Genomic DNA, 17,682 nt, shown 5'->3' with positions numbered 1-17,682 from the left:
ATTGAGAAGTGTAGTTCCCCAAAAAATCATTTTTAAATGAAATACATTGTGCAGTATTTTTACATGCAGTGGTAAATGGTAACATATTTATTTAGCTGTGAAATTATTAGCTTACAGTGTTATATGTAGCCTTCAAGGCGCGTTAATACTGCAAATGATGCTAGATACTCATTGTTACTTGTAATTCTTCTATGTGTTTAACTAACGTTTATTGGTGACGAGTGTTAGTCTTCAATGAGACCCTGAATATATAAAACAGTTTCGCTATCCATAATAGTTTTCGTCGGACTTGTTCTGCCATTTTATATTGCCGCTGTCTTTCATTAAGCGGTCCAAATCGAGCCTGAACTTTTCGGAAGGTATTGCCTCTTTAGCAACGTCCTTACGCCGATCCTGTCCCAGAGGACATTTGGCCTGAAACAGATCCGTATCGTATTAGAATTGCTCAAAATGATAGATCGAGAAATATGGCTAACCATAAACAGCATTTCACCATAGATAAATATCTGAAGATTTTGCGTCCGGAAGAAGTGTCAACTTTGAAAAGTCCTTTATTTGTAATTAACGAAATAAGTGTTTACTTTTCAGGAACACGATAATGGGTTTTTGAACGTTTTATATTTTATGAGAACTTGTTTCAAATTTCCCGACGACAATTTACGGGAAGACTTTACATGGGCGACAAAGCGAACTCTTTGCAATACTGAAGTTTCCACTCCGTGTCTCGCAAATCCATTCCAAGGACGCGGTGTAGAATTGGAATAAGGCCCAGCTAAGGAGTGTATTATACTAATCAGGCTTTGTTGGGTCTAAAAACTGTTTAATAACAACAGAATACTATCATAAACAATTGAACAGTTATTGTTCAAGTCGACGTTTGAAATCCAACGTAAATAGCAATAGGCAAAATATACTTAAATAGCATAAAGCGAAAATATTTTTTTCAACTGACAGGTGGGAGCGGCTCCACATCATCTAAATCACAACGACTTCGAGTTCCACTATTTTCCATAGCCTCACACGCGACTACTTCAGCGTCATCGTATTCGTTAGAATCTTAATACTGAATAATTGTTTCAATCTTAAAATATTGGCAGATGGCCAGTACCTTGCCGGCTCACTTTGTCACGAGCATGTCTGAAACATACGCATCTTACCATTGACTCGACTGTGTCGAGGTTGTCCGGTAAAACTAAAACTCCGCCGCTCCGGAAGTGCTCCATACCATTCCATGCGATCATAATCCCGTTGTCGGAGCATAATTTTGATGGTGGTACAAACAGATCAACAGCATGGCGCTCGCACAATTGTTCTAACATAAGTCGCAAATACAAGCTGCAAGCCACACCACCTTCAAAAATACATGTGGAAAAAATGTCGTTAAACCATTCCATCTTTGTCAAGCATGATGATTGCATATCGAAGGGAGACCGATGGACACGGGGTTTGACACTGCGGATGAATACTAACTGAAACATTTTGTCTGGCTTTGAAAATATTTCGAAAACGACTACGGTAACCGATGCATTATATCGAGCATATTATTATAAGGTAAACAGATTGATCTGTTTTAGTAGTCGTTTTATTGGTGCAAAGGTTGACTTTGGAAAGCCTTCTCATTGACGTTTAGAAATAACTACGTCTATCTAAATCACCAGTATCCTCTAATCTCCCTCAAAACTTGAATACTGACACATTATCATTTTGTGGGAGAAAAATAGATACTTTTGGCGCAATGAAGATCATAGTATTTTGTAGTAATTCTTCCGTTGACTACTACTGTTGGATATAAACTCTCAACTTTTTGTGCAGCGCTTCAACGGCGTTCTAAAAGCCAATCTGGTAATATCTTTTGCATTCTCGTTCAGTTGCCTATCGACCTTCACATACAGGCGTTACTTCATTTTCAAATCTAAACAACTAGACGCCTTCATCTCACGATTTATGGCTGATATATAGAAAATAATTATAGATTGTTTACTAAAGTTGCCATATACTGCGTTCAGTTACTCTGCCATCGCTCTACGGTCTTTGTGGATATAGGGATGTGTACTTGCAATTATACATTCAAACTTACCTGAGACCACTAGGCGGTGTCCGAAGTCCAAATCTGTTCTTCTACAAAATGTAAAAGCTCGTTGAACCCTTTTCATTATATGAATGTAAAGTGCATGCTGAAAACTGGCGCACAAGTCCGGAATGCTTGGTAGAAGGGCATCTCCCTCGATACCAAGTTCACGTTCCCGTTCCATAATTTTTTTCATTAGCGAGTACTTCAAACCTGGGTCCGCCACACGTAAAATGCCAACATTAGTTGAAGCTCTGCTTGTGAAACAAGCACATCCTGTTTTTTTATAGATTAGACTCATAAATTGGGTCATTGATAGCCAGGCCGCATAATCGGTCGAAGTTGAACAACTACGTAAAACATCAACAGTTTGGACTCCGAGGAGGCCTTCAGCAAGCAGGATGTAATGGCTTTAATGCATAACATTTTTGAGAATAAATGCAAATTCGAAAATATAATAGTATCGCTGCCATATATGTGATTTATTTATCCATACCAGATTCCGGTCTACCAGAACCGCAAGCATCAACGTTTTCACTACGTCATCTCCGAAAGCGTTTCCTGTATTTACGAAGTAATTGCGTACGGTCGTAAGTTTCGGGTATAATCAGCTAAAAATTTGGGCAGACACGTAAGCTTATTCCCTAAACCTTAAACTGGAAGCACTTTATCTCCTAAAAAAGGTCCTTTCAGTAGCATTCACACAATTTCTAATCACGTGTGTACATCCCGCGTGCGTTGGGCCATCAGAAGCAAATATATCTAAAATTTCCAGATCGAGCATGACAGGTTATTAAAAAAATATATATATATACTATAACGCTACTGATTGAATAAGCAATTTTATTGTTAGGTTTTTCCGACCGTTATCGTCCTATAATGATATATATAATAATTAGATTGTCCCTTAAGTATATTTACGTGACGTCTGTAAGCTCGCTGTGGGCATCTCGCAACACTACACATCTGAGTGAATAACGCACCTGAAAACGAGAAGTCACAGTCCGGGCGTTTCGTCATTGGCGAAGTAAATTCGATAGCCATGGGATCTCCATGTCGGGCTAAACGTTCAATGGCAGCTCCTCCACTGAGAGCTCGATACTCGTCCATGTTACTCAACTTCAGTCGTCGAGCAGCTTTGTCGAATGCCTCACCGGGAGCGTCGTCACATGTACTTCCAAGAAGAACAAAGTCCGATACACCTTGCACAACAGCTATTTGACAATGTCCTCCCGAAACTAACAATACGAGAAACGGAAATTTTACCGGCATGCAGCTTCGTACCACTAATGCATGCGCTTCCATATGGTGCACGCTAATCATTGGTAAAGAGTATTCACGGCAGAAAGCTTTCGCGTGTGTTAACCCCACCTGAAAGTCATTCCACGTTTATCCGCCATCATTGCTGTCCACAATCAATGTTACACAACTAACTATACATCTGTATGAAGTACGATCTTCATTTATCGAGGATGAGTACTGTGCAACTACTCCAATCGGTGCGAGAGTTGGCACGGATGCATTCTGCAAGAAGTCACTCGGTATCCCTCGATTGTCTATATTCGTGCCATCTAAATAATGACATTCAGTTTCGCTATTCAAAATCTACGCGCATCACAATTAGGAGATTTCAGCATGGCGTGTGACCATATACAAATCGTTTGTCGCTAATACCACAAACACATACCATCTATAAAAGTTCGACTAACTTCATATATAATATTGTAAATAGTATTTTGTGGAGCTATTGATGACTAGGGCACAGAGTGATATAAGAAAGATTTGTTGTTATAACGTTATTATTCCACCGTTTATAGGAAAGTGCATACATGTTGGCATAGTAATGCTGATAGAAAGGCGTAATAGACGTATCGTCTGCGTTTACGATGAGTACCTTAAGACTTAAGCTTAATCCTGGCCTTGTAGTTACAGCAACTGCATCCAATTGCCTTGGATGTATACCCGCGGATCTCATAGCATCTTTGTGAACTTGCTTGATATTTTCTTCATGAAGAAAACGCGCAAGTGGCGGTATAATGCCTCCCATTGTGACATGTGTAGCCAATTGTGAATGTTGTGCCTCTCCGAGTACTGTGCCTGAATAAAAACATGAACAGCACCTGTTCTTATTTCAGCAATTCAAGTAGTTTTTTTTTCGAGAGCAATAACAGTCTGAGATTAATAAAGACTAAGTCTGTTTGTAAAATTTTTTCATTTATTACCAAAGTAGGATAACATAAGTGACAGTAAATGGTAAGCATAGCAAACGAATAGAATTTATTTTTAGTAACATTAAAAGACATGAATGGCTTGAAGAATTAAGAAGCTGTCGAGTGGTGATAAACTAAAAGGTCAGAAGTTTCAAGTCAGAGTTAGGCTAAAGAACATCAACATGCCTAGTGCAGTGGCATCGTTAATTCTTAACTTGTCCTGAATTAAATTAGTCGGAGAAGTATTGTGACAAAGCGATATATTTTTGATGAGTGCGGCTTTTTGTTGAACTGCTTCCTTGTTTGGTTAGATCTAATTAAGCTTGTCCTGGTAGCAGGAGCTAAGTTTAATAAGGGGTCCTACGCAGTTCTAGTGACCAAGATGGTGGTATATAAGATGTAAATAATAGTATAATGATTTGTTTGGTGACGTCGCACCTTAATTCGTCTTTTAGACTACTAGGTGGCTTACCATGTTCATTTATAACTGCGATTCCGGTGTCGTCGCAACTTGTCTCGATACCCAGGATATGCACACTTCTGTGACCATGATCAACACTCCGACTAATGGTCCTAAACATGTGGAAGGTACTCGCGCAAGAGTGCACTAATGCGCTACACGCCTGGACGGCCTAAAATGTGCAGATATAGCAAAATGATCGATTACTGAATCTCGCATTTGAAGTAAACAAGTAGACGATATGGAATGGGTCGATATGGAAGAATCATCAATTCCACACATTGTTTTCGCAACCCAATTTTAAAAGTTTTAAAAGTTACTTTCTAATATAGCTTCGAAGTGCCTTTGAAATGATGGTATATTAGGCAAAATAAGGTTGACTCCAAGGACCAACTTAGAAACGTTAGCAATTTGACAATCACAAACAACACCGCTGTCGTTTGTAGAGAACGAGCCTTCCAGTGAAATGCGGCATAATAAGCAAACAATACCCTGAGAAGAGAGCCGTGCAATGAATTCTCCAAGATTTTTGCCCAATCTAATATAATTCGGTTTAGCGCTTTGACGTTTACGGTGGCTGTAGAAGAACCGCAGTAGACTAAATGTTGATTGAAGAGAGGTATCCTGAGTAGTTTTTTTTAATTTCACTTCATACGACAAGAATAAGTTGAGCATCTTAGAAAAACCCCCATCAACATCCATCACCCCTAAAAATATCCCAAGGCATTGTTGGGGGATGGTGCTGAATTTCAAGTATGTTCATATTCTCAGTGAAATCGGCATGCCACATAATCGACATGTAACGCAGACGAAATTACCCTGTTCTAGGCAAAGGGTTTAGGTACAGCCATTGGACGTGACGTGAACACATATACGTACACAGGGCACTTCTTACAAAGTTGAACTTGGCTTGAGGGGCACACGGACCACTAATAGCTTGATGCAATAATCAAAACCATTTGCGAAATTCGCATTTTAGTGTACTAATATGGTCTATTTGCCGAATTAGTTGAAGTTCCGTACCAAACTGACAGTCAGGTCGCTTCCATGACAAACGCTGGCTTTGACATCTCTAATTCTCCATTGTGATACCTGCTCCTGTGCTCGAAATTATTAAAACAAATGTTTCAAATTTTATCAGACACGGACTGTTTTACATGGCTGATCCCCAGCGCAAAACAAGATATATTTACTTCCCGTTCGAACCTCCAGCGCTTCACATGTCGCTACACTTTGGGGCGTAAACACACCACCGGTATGCCATTACAGAGATTTTATATGGCACATTGATAAAATGGATTAACAAAAATTTGCTTCCAGTTGTATTGTTTTCTGCATTATGAAGAGCACGAGCATAAATCGCTTGGTGCTTGGAGGAATTTATAACGGTTTTGGTTATTTTCTCCCTCCTTCTAATTTAAAATTTTCGTCATTAGTTTTGTGGTGACCACTAAATAACGGCACAACATTCCGTTATGTAGATAGCAACGTGAAAAAGCGCATTGTTCTGAGTTGCTTAATTACGATTTGTATATAAATATGAATAAATAGTACTTTAAAAAAATTTCCTTTCTGAAGCAAAGCTAGGTTGAAAGGACTGATGTTGACCCCAAGATATAGCTCATTAACGCAAGAAATTTGACCAGGTTACCAAAGAAATATAAGATATCTTAACTTTACCTCCTACAAATAAAGATATTTTGAGCTAGTATTGCGAATTTTGAAATTTTTCTAGACCTCCAAAATTAAGCAAGTACGTAACTAGAGTAAGAATAACCGCACTGGGTGATACATTCTCTGAAATCCGAACACCTTTTTTTTTTACCAGTACTGGATGCCTGCGGTTCTCGATAAAAACACCAAGAAAATTTTTGAATCGTTAAGTGTATGTTACGTACTATAATCCTGATTTGCGCCAAAAGTTTAAAATATAAATTAGTAATTTGTAAATAAAGGTTCAATTTGAAGACAAACTATTCGCACCTGGGTTTAGAGGGGTTGATGAGACAAACAAATTTGGGTTTCGATAAGCAAACCCGGAAGGGACACTGATTCGCCTCATGTAGTTATGAGGCCACTCCGTTCTTGATTTTATTTGTAATAGTACGAGAAAAATTAAAAGAATCATTAAATAGATTTACAAATTTCCCCGTACCAAGGGGCATGGAATCTTGAAGCTACGAACTGATACGCACTGATTCAGCAAATATATATATGAATTTTTTTTGTAATACTTCGTTCTAAATTAAATACACGTTTTCTATAATATAAAAAGTCCATAGTTGTAAAACATAGTCATCAAGTTGACAATGTGAATTTTAAATTAAAGCTCAACTAAAAACTATATGAATCCGAATTGCGCGAACTTAATGGCAAACTTACCTTCTTCATCATAGCGAGAACTTAAAACTGGGAATCCACAAAAAATATATTTGCACTTTTTCCAAAGCACTAAATACATAAAGTAAAAAGATCATGGTTATCATAAAATGTGCTTCATCTAAAGTCATGTAAATTGAATAACACTTTAGTAGCACATGAAAGCCGCTTTTGAGCGTCTAAACTCGGGCGTTCCTGAAAGAACCGTGCGCGCAGCTTTTTATCAGCTGATCGGTCATTCATAAACACATACAGCGTGAAACTTGCATGGCACTCGCCTTCTAGCTTTGGCTAAGTTTCCAGAACGGATACGAGCGTATGTTAAACAGGCTTATAAAAGGCAGCGACGTTGTATTAAAATGTTCTTCATTAAGTGCATTAGATTCTTTTCAGGTCGTCAGTTTTGTATGGGCGAGGTGTCTTCTTGTTTTTGAAAATTGGCGCACCTAATGACGTCGATGGCGCCGCGAACCAATCAGCGCTCAAGATTCATGTCTAGACAACCGGGCCTGTTCTCATTTAGCACCTAACGTCCCGTCGCGGGGAGAGCCAGGTGAAACGGACAAGAACCTACAGTATCCCGGCAAATCTGGAGAACTGAAGCGCGAAAATGCGGCTATTAATTTTGTATTTAGTTGTGATACTGGTAGAAGCAGCAGCAGTAAACGGATTCTTCAGCTGGATCATCGGTGGCGACAAGGCGCCTCAGCAAACAAAGGACTTTGTTCCAACAGAGGTATTACATTTACTTTCCTATAGGTATCTATATTCTATACTGTTGTAAATAATTACAATGCATTTAGCAAACATCATTTAATTTTGTAGAGGTACCATCTTTCACAGAGTATAAAGATGATCAGAAGTTTGTTTTTGAAAAGCAACCGTTTTCTGTTTACTCATCATCTATTATTTACGAAGCGCACTCAATCTATGAGCTCCGATCAATATTTGTGTAAAGTATCTTGCTTCTGTGTATCTTAAAGCGTCAGTATACTTGATGCACAGTATTAACAAAATGACGCTATGTAAAATAATGCTCATCGTCCGAGTACGCTTCTATGTCAATGAAATGATTGCGCCACGGTTAACGATAGTGTACTACGATAGAGTAGCCTAGTACATATGAACATCATATCAATTATATCTTCAATTAGTACATATGTTGTGAATTGGCTTACGCTATATGACAAGCTTGGTTTCAAGATACGTACAGCCACGTTTACTTATTTTGTAGGTGTCCTTTGAGCTGGCATCAACAGACGAGAAATTCCTTGCGGAAGTTAAGAAACTTTCTCTTGAAGATTTCAACGACTCAGCCTTAGGCAACTGTCACAGTCGACTTGTGTTGAGTCTAAAACAGACGTGCGCGGGGCTTAGCCAGGAAGAAATAGGAAAAGTAGCGGTTAATCTTCTAAACTGCCAAAATTTTATTGAAAGTAAGTAATGCATCCGATGACAGTATCCAAAGAGCAAGGTTCTGGAGGGCAACGCGAAATCATACGGCTTCGTAATAATTGCTAAGTAATGCTGAGCAAATATGAATAGAATTTTTACGATACAACTATTAATACTACATGTGTAGATGTCGAACCTGAGGACAGCTCACTTTAAATTGTTATTCACTAATGGAATAATTGGTTGGCATTTGTGTAGAACGCCGTCAATTCCCATGTACACCTTCAATGTCGTTAGCGGATTGCACTCGCGATATGGACGCTCCTTCGTGGACAGTTTACCAGCTCATGTCAAACAGAGCTTTGGCTGTATGTCACTCGGTCGCACAACACCTCTTTCGAGCTCGAACTGAACTGCTGATCAATCGTCTAGCGGAAGCTTCAGTCCAGCATGTAGGACAATTGCGCGAAATGCACGAGTGGCACAATAAATTAAGGGACCTCCAAGCTATGGCCGACGCTCGTATGAGTTCTTTGTCAGCTCAGCACGACACAATGGTATATAATCAGGAAGCATTATTAAAGCGTCAGAAACAGTTAGAGCGAGCTCTACAAAGTAACACCAAATATTTGCTCGAAGAAAAAGAGCAGTTAGAAGTAAACTCGCACAGTTTGCTCAGTCTTACTAACGAAGTGAAGTCGCGTCTTGATGCCACAGTTGATGAAGTGAAACGCCAAGAAGAATTAATTCATACTCAACGCAATGAAATGCAGAACACAATAAAAAAATATGAGAACTCTATACAAGCGATGCTGGAAAATCTAGAAAACCGGGGAGAAATTGTGCTGGCAGTCCAAGACGAAACGTTTGCCCGAGTGCAGAAAAGCCTTGAAAGCGTTCAGCGAGTTAACGACTCGCTCGACACTATTGGAACTCGTCTTCAAACAATTCAAGAAGATGTCTTTGGCTATATAGAATGGATTCAATCGAATCTTTTAGGCCGTTATGAACTACTGTGGTCCTGTATAGTCCACGGCCTTCTTATGCTTGCCCTTATGAGCCTTGCTGCCTTTTTGCGCTTTCCAATACTTAGCCGACTAGTCATTCTCATCGCGGTTCCGGCAAACATTTATTTGACCCTCACTTCAGGTTAGTTTCTAGTCGATTTTGTGGCTCTAATTTTGTAACCAATTTTTGCCGGCAACTGCCTGCCATGTCAGTAAAACTAAAAAACTATAATTATATAATCAATATACTTAGTTGTCGAGCAGTGCGCCATTGCGCTGTCTCAACGTTGTGGTAAGGTGTCGTTTACTTGGATCCTTGTTAGTACTTGACTGCAACACCTAATTTGTCGCATCAAAGGTATATAAAAGTACACCGAATTTTTGTTTGATAGAATTTCATGTGTCACCAGTGGAATTGTTGCTAGCCATAGTAGCTATCTGCATAGTAGACGCGTTCATTGATGGGCTACGCTTCTCAAGGCTAAAACGACGGTCGGTTGCACGTGATGAACTGCGCCAGTTGATTGATATAATCAAAAGGTAAATGTTAGGCTAAATCGAAACAGTAGGAGTCCTATCTATAATGGAGCATCTTTTAGCTGGCCTGTAATTGAGTTTGTCAATCGCAGCCTATGTACGTGTACCTATGAACGTATGGCATAAAATGAACGAATGCTTCCTGCTTGATACATCTTACCCATTCCATGGCTGAGTCAAAAGCTTTAAGTGACATCTACCGCAGCATGGGTAGACGCAAATTCTCTCACCAATGAACTTCAGCTGGACATGCAAACTCGATATTCGGACGGCTGAAGATTAAAAGTTATTTTTTTTTCCATTACCCTACCACATAACTTTTACTTAATAATACGCAATGTGAAATAAAAGTAGTGAATTATTTACGTTTTGTAATGTTTAACTAATTGATTTCGTTATAGCATGGAACAGCGTATTGAAGACCTTTCAGCAAAATCTCCACACTCCCGAACGAACAGTTTTAACATACCAGAAACTGGAATTTCTCCTAGAGACACTTCAAACAACTGGGTAGGCATCAAATACAATTAAATTATTATTCTAGGTTACAAATGATGTAATGAATAACTAATATTGTGACGGCGAAGTGGACAAACCTACAAGCGCGCAGTGGCCCCTGAGTTCGATCTACAAAATTGGTTCAGTATTTTTCAGACAATTCGAATCATGTCTTTGGAAAAATGAACGGAAGTGAGACATTCGCTCATCTTTTTTCCGCCCGCGTACTACACAGATATTAATATTCTAATAATAATATTACCTTTTAATGCAATTTATTCGAGATGTACGACTTTACCAGCTATTTTAGTTCTGAAAAAGGTTCAACGGGACCCCACCATTAGTAACTTCAAAGCAAAGTATTTCCAGTTCCGGTTATGCGAAGTGATAAGGTTGCTCTACCACCCACTGTAAACAGTCGCAAATATCTGTTGACGACGGAAAGGGCATCCGAAAAGAAAAATTGAGTAGCCATTTCAATCATTATAAAATTAGCTTTATTAGGCCTCATAAAATGCATAGAACGAAAAAGATTTTTCATAGCAAATAACATGATATCAACACTATAATGTACTCATGCTTTCTTAGGTCGAGAACTTTCCTAATGGGCGGAGGTGCCTGTATCCTAACAACATGTAGGGAGTTTATTGATGAAAGATGCCTAAACCCTTCAGCTGCATTTTATCAGCGCATAATTAATAAATACATCTATATGCCGTTTCTTCTTTACATATCGAAGTGTCTACCAAAACAAAAAACATCTGCTAGGTTGAGATGTTTTGTTTGTTGTATAATCACAGTGATAAGTGGGGGGGGGGGCATATTTACTAGCCAAAGTTGTTAACATACCTTGATAAAACGGTGTTTGCATCCAAACACATAATCAATTTAACGGTACGTTTGTTTTATATTATGCTAGTTATCCATTCATTTAGCATTAATAGATGTAATTTTGTTTAGCCACAGGTTTCCCTGATGGAGGCAAATTCTCCAGAACCGGACTGTGTAAGTAGCACTTCATATTATGCTTCATTACTCGTAAAAAGCAGCCTCGTCTTAACTACATGTTGTATGAAAAACTAACCATTTTCGTTAATAGATGCTCGCCCTTCTCACAACCTTTGAAACTCGTAGTATAGTAGTTTTCTCTATTAAGTTAACATAGTCGCCTGCTGAATTTTATTATCGTTTTATATCGAATATGCATTACTTATTTAAGAAACGGTGTCAGTAAAAGTAATTTATTTATATTTTCGCTATCGTTCCGACCTGTCATTTCAACTGGGTTCTGTTTTATATTATCACTGCTCCATTCCGTCCCTCATAAGAGGTTTTTCATCAATTTTTCATTTTTAATGAAAAATATTCTTTACCTCAATGCATTCCATTCCCAGATATCAAATGTGCATTTTGCTTTGATTTGATTGTTTTTCAGGCTTCCTTAGCAGCGAGTGATATATCTGGTACGTCAACTTTGAATTCCCATCTAGGATTTTCAAGTTTGAGGCAGCGGTGCCAAGGCGTGAATCGAGATGGTTCGCAATGCAAACGTTTTACATCGTCTGTGCGTTGTGCATCTCATCGAAAGCATTTGCTGTGATAAGCCAATATAAATAACACCACGTACAAGATCAACTGCTACCAAAAACGTGATAAATCGTAGAATGATCCGTGGGCCTTACATTGATGCAGCGCGTATTGTCCATTTGTTGCTTTTCTATATCCGCACGTTACGATTGTATTAAGCGATCGTGGACTAAAACCTGCCGAGACCAAACACTTTCTTTAATACTGAACACTGTTTGTATATCAGTGTTTTGATTGACCACCAGTGATAATCAATGTGTACCTTTTCACGATGTTGTTTAAAATTGACAATGGTATACCAAACGTTATGAGCAAGTTAGCTACCTTGAAAACATGTGGCAACTATTTTTACATGCTGAGAGTATTCGCGCAAAATGCTCATTCTTCCTCGTGCTACCCCAAACTATCTGACAGAGTATCTTCGGAAAATTCGCAACATATGCACCCCCAAGAGTGAGTTAAAGAAAAAGCAAACATAGCCAAGGCTAAAGCTTTACACGCAAATTTAAACAGCAGTTCGAGCCTGTAAGCATCTAGAAAGCTATCTAACCTTACCGTTTATATTAAAATGTGGATTTTTCGATTTTTACTTAAAGTTGGCGGGTTTTCGACGTGAACCTTTTGCTAGTGCCACGTCCGCATTTACCTCAGTCGAGTTGTCTTCAGTCTAATTACGTACCCCCAGATACCTCAAAACGTAGTCCGATATGCATACATACGCAGCATCGCTCCCTCGGCATCCGAAGTCCAGAAAAGTAGTGTTAATATACATAGTCATACAGGTTCCTGCAAAAAAACAAAGGAACTGTGAACCGGTGAAAGGATCCCCATCATTGACTCATTAGATTGTAGCTACTAGCTTATGTTCACGAACTTCGTGTTATACAGAGCAGTGGGAGCAATGAAGCCGAAGTTCCACCAGTTTGTGCAGAAGAACGAAACTACTTTCTAAAATTAAGTCTATGGCGCCAAACGTGCACAACATTATTTCGAGCATCTCCTACAGAAACGTGCTACTACAGCATTGGTGATTTTTCTGGATCGAATGATGGCATCTTTTTTGCCTGTGCTCTACGTAACCATTGTGAACCCTAATGTGATAGCTGTGCTACGTCCACACGTAGTAGTGCGTCAGACAATGAATCCATTGTGCTTGAATTGAACTCGAGCATTTCTAGTACCTGGTCATTTTTCATTTACGTGTTCAATGATAAATCTAAGAACTGATTCTGGACAAGAGTGCCACTATTGTTCTTGTTGTTGTATTGTTTTCGGTGTACCAATGAAATCTGTTTGCGCACCCTGTATGATGCCTTGTCAGCCCAAGAAGATAGAATTTCCTTTCCCGGATTTCGCTGTCGCACCGTTGTGGTCCAATTTTTGGTTAACAATCGTATCTCAAGCCTAGTGTTTATCTAATATCAGACTCTTTCGCTCGCTGCTTACACTATGTGAAATAGGAAGGAACCCATTTCTTAGTGTACAATTTCTCCAGCAGTTTTTCATGCATTGAATTAGTTGTAAGTGCATAATCACGTTATGTACTAGGCGTATGTGTCTCCATGGTAACGAATTATCTTGGGCTAAATGTAGCTAGCATAATGCGTCCAAAACTAGCAATTAAAGAGACAATCTGTCTATGAGTCTACAAGCAATTAGATATTCATGAACTAGTGTCCACAATAAATAAATACAATTATGAGCAAGTTTATTTCAGTGACTGCAACATGTAATTCATTTATTAATGGTATCAAGGCGTATGCGACATATTTACAGCATCTGAAAGACCGCGTACGATGCTGAAATTATAACATCGTACTGAGACAACGCTTTACATACTTACATGTCTAAGCTTATTGTATAAACAACAATTCTAACAGGATTGCTTTTTCTTATCCCGCTTCTGCTGTTTTGGCCCGTTCTTTCTGCCGAAGTCACCTTTTATCTTTTTAGATCGTAGCAGGGTTCGGCAAATATTTGGCTATAGCACTATATGTATATTTATATTAACACCCACGTAACTAACCCCCTGTGCTAGTCTCCCTTTCCCTCATCGTGAAGCATTTTACCTTTCGAATCCCCTCGAATCTTATCTTCGCCAATTGCACCCAAAGCGTAGAGACATACGAGGGCCGCACTCTGTTCAGCCGTCCGCTTATTCTTGTCTCGAAAGAGACTTGCGTAACGTTTACCATCATAATGAACAACAGCGCGAAACATTTTATCTACATTTATAACAGTATACTTTGGCTGATCTCGTTTTTCCACTCGGCTGCGGTTAAGCAGCAGTGTCTTGGGAAGTTCTGCATTGCCAAAAAGGTTGCGACAGAACTTAGCTTCCATCTCAAACACTCCATCGTCGTCTGCGCCTTCTGAGTTCAACTTCCTCTTGAGCCCACGCTCCTCGTTGCATGCTCGTAAAGCTTGTGCCTCGCGACGCCAATGGGCCTGCTTATCCTCATACATTTGTCGTAGTCCCCAAATATCACAGATGTCCTCCATACATCGGGCTTGAAGCAATCTCCGACCCTTTTCAGTTGTATCCTGTTGTGAGCCAAGCATTTGCTGAATACAGTATTTGGTGTTAGCGAAGCGATTATCCCACTCAATTGCAAGACGCAGGTAGTGAGTCACTAGTTCTTCCGTAGACCACATACCTTCTTTCCGAAAAATACTAACGTTAACTTCCGCAACACGGGCCACCATCACCGCAGCAGCGCCACAATCGTTAAGAAAGCGCTTTAAATCCGAAAAACAATTAATTTCAGAAGAGCCACCGTTTGCAATTACTGGGATTTTCAGAGCTTTGGCAACTGCTCGAATAGTACCGTTACGGTTAGAATGCTGTGGACGTTCATTTTGGGTTCTGCCGTGCACCGCAAGGGCTCGAACGCCTGTTGCCTCAATGCGTCGACATAATTCAACAGTAGCTTCGACGTCCCAGAATACGCGCACCTTACATGTTACCAGAAGATGCGGGACAGTGTTGACCAGCGCGCGCAGTATAGCTTCGATTTTCTCGGGTTGATTGAGAAGAGCGGCACCCATTCCTCCTTTGATCGAGAACTCCTTTGGACAACCCATGTTCACGTCAATCCCAGCGACGTCCTTCTCTACCATCTGTGCCACCTGATGAACGACCCCGAACTGTTAGAACGAATAGTTAACTTTTTGACTCAAATTTCATAGGTAATCAAAAATTCTTTGGCTTCATACAAAAATGTCTCAAATTAGCGAATTGGCGATAGCAGCTTACCTATATAGCGTGTGTACATAAGTATGTGTGTATATGTGTACATATGTGTATATGCATGTGTGGTAGTTTATGTGTATGTGTGTGTATGCGTGCGTGTATGTGTCTGCGTGTGTTTGTGTGTATATGTGTCTGCGCGTAGGTTTGTATGTGTGCGTGTATGTCTCTGTGTAGGTCATTCAATGACAATCTTTTTGGTTTTCTTATCTCAGGCTTTCTTAGCTCCTAGAAAAAGAACTCACATTTGGTCATTTGAGCGAAATTCCAAATATAGACATTTCGACGCAGTAAAAAACATGGTGTCCACTATTGCGGTCGGTGTTGGTGTGTTTTCTTCTGTATGAAGAAGCATGTATTAGCTACTACTTAGCAGGTACACAGCGCAAGCTATCTTAGGCAAAAAGGTCGGGTTCTAGCTTGCTTAAGTTAACAATTCAAAATATGCAATCCAAAAAACCAACGAATCAAGATATGCATTAATGATGCTAACAACGTAAGTAGCTTAAACGAACCTAAAAGAATTCATAATAGCCGCATAAAACGAATCGTTACTTTTTTGGCTTCGTGGTGATAGAAATTAGCATTCCTATTTGTCTACTGCGCCCTAAGAATACTAACCTGCACAGCACGCTCTGGTGAGCATGTCCCTATCTGAAGAATATTTCTACCCTGTTCTTTCGCGCACGTTCTATAAATGATTTGGTTATCGGGATCGACGAAGTCAATACTTCCAAGGAGAACATTTTCGATTCGACGACACTTTAGTAGCCGATAATCGATTAGTTCTTCCGAGTAAACTAGATCTGCTCCGCATTCTAATGCTAGAAGACGGATCGGAAGGGTCCCAATCCGAACCATAGGAGCCAAAATCGTCTTTCCGCTGTAGTCGAACATACTGCCTTGAGTGTGATGTTTGACTGAATTATATAAATCACATGTAATGTTGGTATTACAACGAACGGTCATTCGTACGCAGCTCGCAATGATCCGGACTTTAAATATAATATTTAAAACGATGCCTTCTATAGCTTACATCTATTCTTGACTGACATCGGGGTCCCATGATAGTTTTTTTTTAAATTAAGAAGCCGTTTAAATAACTTACATAAATGCACTAAGCAGCTAATATCAAACTTAGAACACTCTTAATGAATGTGCTGTTGCCAGCTAAATGCGCCGCACTAACATGTTTGGTGTCGAACGTTGATTGCCGAACTAAGCGCGATGCGGCTATCGGCAGAAAGAGCAGCAGATAACATCGGTGTCATCTGCCCGCCCAACATCTGGCAACATTTGTGTCAAGTTATCGATATAGATAAACTGTTCCATTTTTGATATTTTAAAAAGGCATGCTTGAGTTTTCTTACTAAGCTTAGGTACACGTCGTCGTATGGGTTGGAACCTGGACGTAGATAAATTTCATTTCGCGCTGTAAAGGACAAGCCGTCTGAAGCAACGACTTACGATTTAAATATCTAATGCAGAACTCAAACCATTTATTTAAATAGGCATGCATGGATCCGTAGCAAATAATTTGCTTTAGCCAAGAAAACCTAAGCTTTTTACCCTTCATAAATTTTACTCGAGCCGTATTCAATTCCACCTAATGTTACACTATTCGTCGTACGTGAGTGTCTCATAGGGTGAACTTGCTCTGCTATGTGCGATCATACAGCCCACCGAGATATGTACTGACAAGGGAGTGGGGAGCTGCCCCATCTCCCAAAATACGGGCCCGGTTTCAGATAATCCGAGGTCAAAAATAATTTGCAAACTTAAGCCTCGTTCTCTTCTGAGGTCTCAGTCCTATTCGTGGCAGAAGAAGCTATTTTTTGTGCGGACAAATTGGTATTCTGTTTCCTAGTATCCTCCCTAGAAAGTCTGCCACGCTGAGTAGTTCACAGGCTCTTATGCAGTAAACTTTTAAACTTGTAATTGTGATTCACTCGGCATATTAGTAAATTGTCACCATCGATGACACACCATCGATGATTTCACACTTGCTTTTAACAATTAAGACTTATCTTTGACACTTTCAATTAACAAAGAAGATAAACATACCATTGAGGTGGTAAATAAGCATTTATAACCTTTCATTATTATGTAATAGCCAAAACAAAGGTTCGTAGAAGCAGGAAAAAGAAATAGGTTGGCTAATTCTAACGCGACGATGATGACCTGTTGACGGCTTATGGCCGCTGTCCTTTGCGGCGCATAACTATTGTTCTATTTGATGGCAATCGTATGTATTGCGAAACTTTTTTGACCGCCTTGAGCTGCTTTGAAAA

At 39.6% G+C, this 17,682-nt stretch overlaps 3 protein-coding genes across 8 annotated transcripts; 1 reads left to right on the top strand and 2 right to left on the bottom strand.

Moving 5' to 3' along the window:
• Window positions 1-54: 54 nt before the first annotated feature.
• On the bottom strand, window positions 55-7,468 carry Tcs4 (Threonyl-carbamoyl synthesis 4). The gene is made up of 7 exons (XM_022811348.2): window positions 7,121-7,468; window positions 4,751-4,910; window positions 3,963-4,165; window positions 3,052-3,439; window positions 2,078-2,281; window positions 1,158-1,351; window positions 55-414 (listed from the first exon to the last, which is right to left on the bottom strand). Exons 1-7 carry the CDS (start codon window positions 7,130-7,132, stop codon window positions 265-267), a joined length of 1,311 nt encoding a protein of 436 aa, XP_022667083.1. The 5' UTR covers window positions 7,133-7,468; the 3' UTR covers window positions 55-264.
• A 130-nt stretch (window positions 7,469-7,598) lies between these two features.
• Window positions 7,599-13,861, top strand: LOC111252822 (uncharacterized). Of its 4 annotated transcripts, none has more exons than XM_022811327.2 (7): window positions 7,600-7,853; window positions 8,352-8,553; window positions 8,771-9,661; window positions 9,912-10,059; window positions 10,458-10,566; window positions 11,521-11,559; window positions 11,990-13,861. In XM_022811327.2, the coding sequence occupies exons 1-7, from the start codon at window positions 7,728-7,730 to the stop codon at window positions 12,152-12,154; spliced, it is 1,680 nt and encodes a 559-aa protein (XP_022667062.1). In that variant the 5' UTR covers window positions 7,600-7,727; the 3' UTR covers window positions 12,155-13,861. The 4 variants fall into 4 exon arrangements, with proteins under 4 accessions (XP_086849230.1, XP_022667064.1, XP_022667062.1 ...); XM_022811326.2 differs by having other exon boundaries at window positions 7,601-7,853; window positions 11,515-11,559; XM_086993104.1 differs by lacking the exon at window positions 10,458-10,566 and having other exon boundaries at window positions 7,599-7,853; window positions 11,990-12,101.
• On the bottom strand, window positions 13,849-16,622 carry Dus2 (Dihydrouridine synthase 2). Of its 3 annotated transcripts, XM_022811343.2 has the most exons (3): window positions 16,500-16,622; window positions 16,013-16,311; window positions 13,849-15,288 (listed from the first exon to the last, which is right to left on the bottom strand). In XM_022811343.2, the coding sequence occupies exons 2-3, from the start codon at window positions 16,286-16,288 to the stop codon at window positions 14,176-14,178; spliced, it is 1,389 nt and encodes a 462-aa protein (XP_022667078.1). In that variant the 5' UTR covers window positions 16,289-16,311; window positions 16,500-16,622; the 3' UTR covers window positions 13,849-14,175. The 3 variants fall into 3 exon arrangements, with proteins under 3 accessions (XP_022667078.1, XP_022667076.1, XP_022667077.1); XM_022811341.2 differs by having other exon boundaries at window positions 16,013-16,599; XM_022811342.2 differs by having other exon boundaries at window positions 13,849-15,270; window positions 16,013-16,598.
• Window positions 16,623-17,682: the final 1,060 nt, after the last annotated feature.

Source organism: Varroa destructor, unplaced genomic scaffold (assembly GCF_002443255.2).
Source record: "Varroa destructor unplaced genomic scaffold, Vdes_3.0 BEIS01000006.1, whole genome shotgun sequence".
NCBI classification, from domain to species: Eukaryota; Metazoa; Arthropoda; class Arachnida; order Mesostigmata; family Varroidae; genus Varroa; species Varroa destructor.
This window is presented reverse-complemented; position numbering and strand designations above follow the sequence as displayed.

Bases quoted from the DNA above. Each gene is read 5' to 3' on its own strand.
- LOC111252822 (XM_022811326.2), top strand. From the start codon at position 7,728: ATGCGGCTATTAATTTTGTATTTAGTTGTGATACTGGTAGAAGCAGCA. The intron at 9,662-9,911 runs GTTAGTTTCTAG...TTTGTTTGATAG, and splicing joins TTATTTGACCCTCACTTCAG to AATTTCATGTGTCACCAGTG. The intron at 10,060-10,457 runs GTAAATGTTAGG...ATTTCGTTATAG, and splicing joins TTGATTGATATAATCAAAAG to CATGGAACAGCGTATTGAAG.
- Dus2 (XM_022811341.2), bottom strand. From the start codon at position 16,360: ATGACCGTTCGTTGTAATACCAACATTACATGTGATTTATATAATTCA. The intron at 15,289-16,012 runs GTTAGTATTCTT...TCGTTCTAACAG, and splicing joins CACCAGAGCGTGCTGTGCAG to TTCGGGGTCGTTCATCAGGT.
- Tcs4 (XM_022811348.2), bottom strand. The intron at 4,166-4,750 runs GTAAGCCACCTA...GTTTTTATTCAG, and splicing joins CGCAGTTATAAATGAACATG to GCACAGTACTCGGAGAGGCA. The intron at 3,440-3,962 runs GTACTCATCGTA...AATGACTTTCAG, and splicing joins GATTAAGCTTAAGTCTTAAG to GTGGGGTTAACACACGCGAA.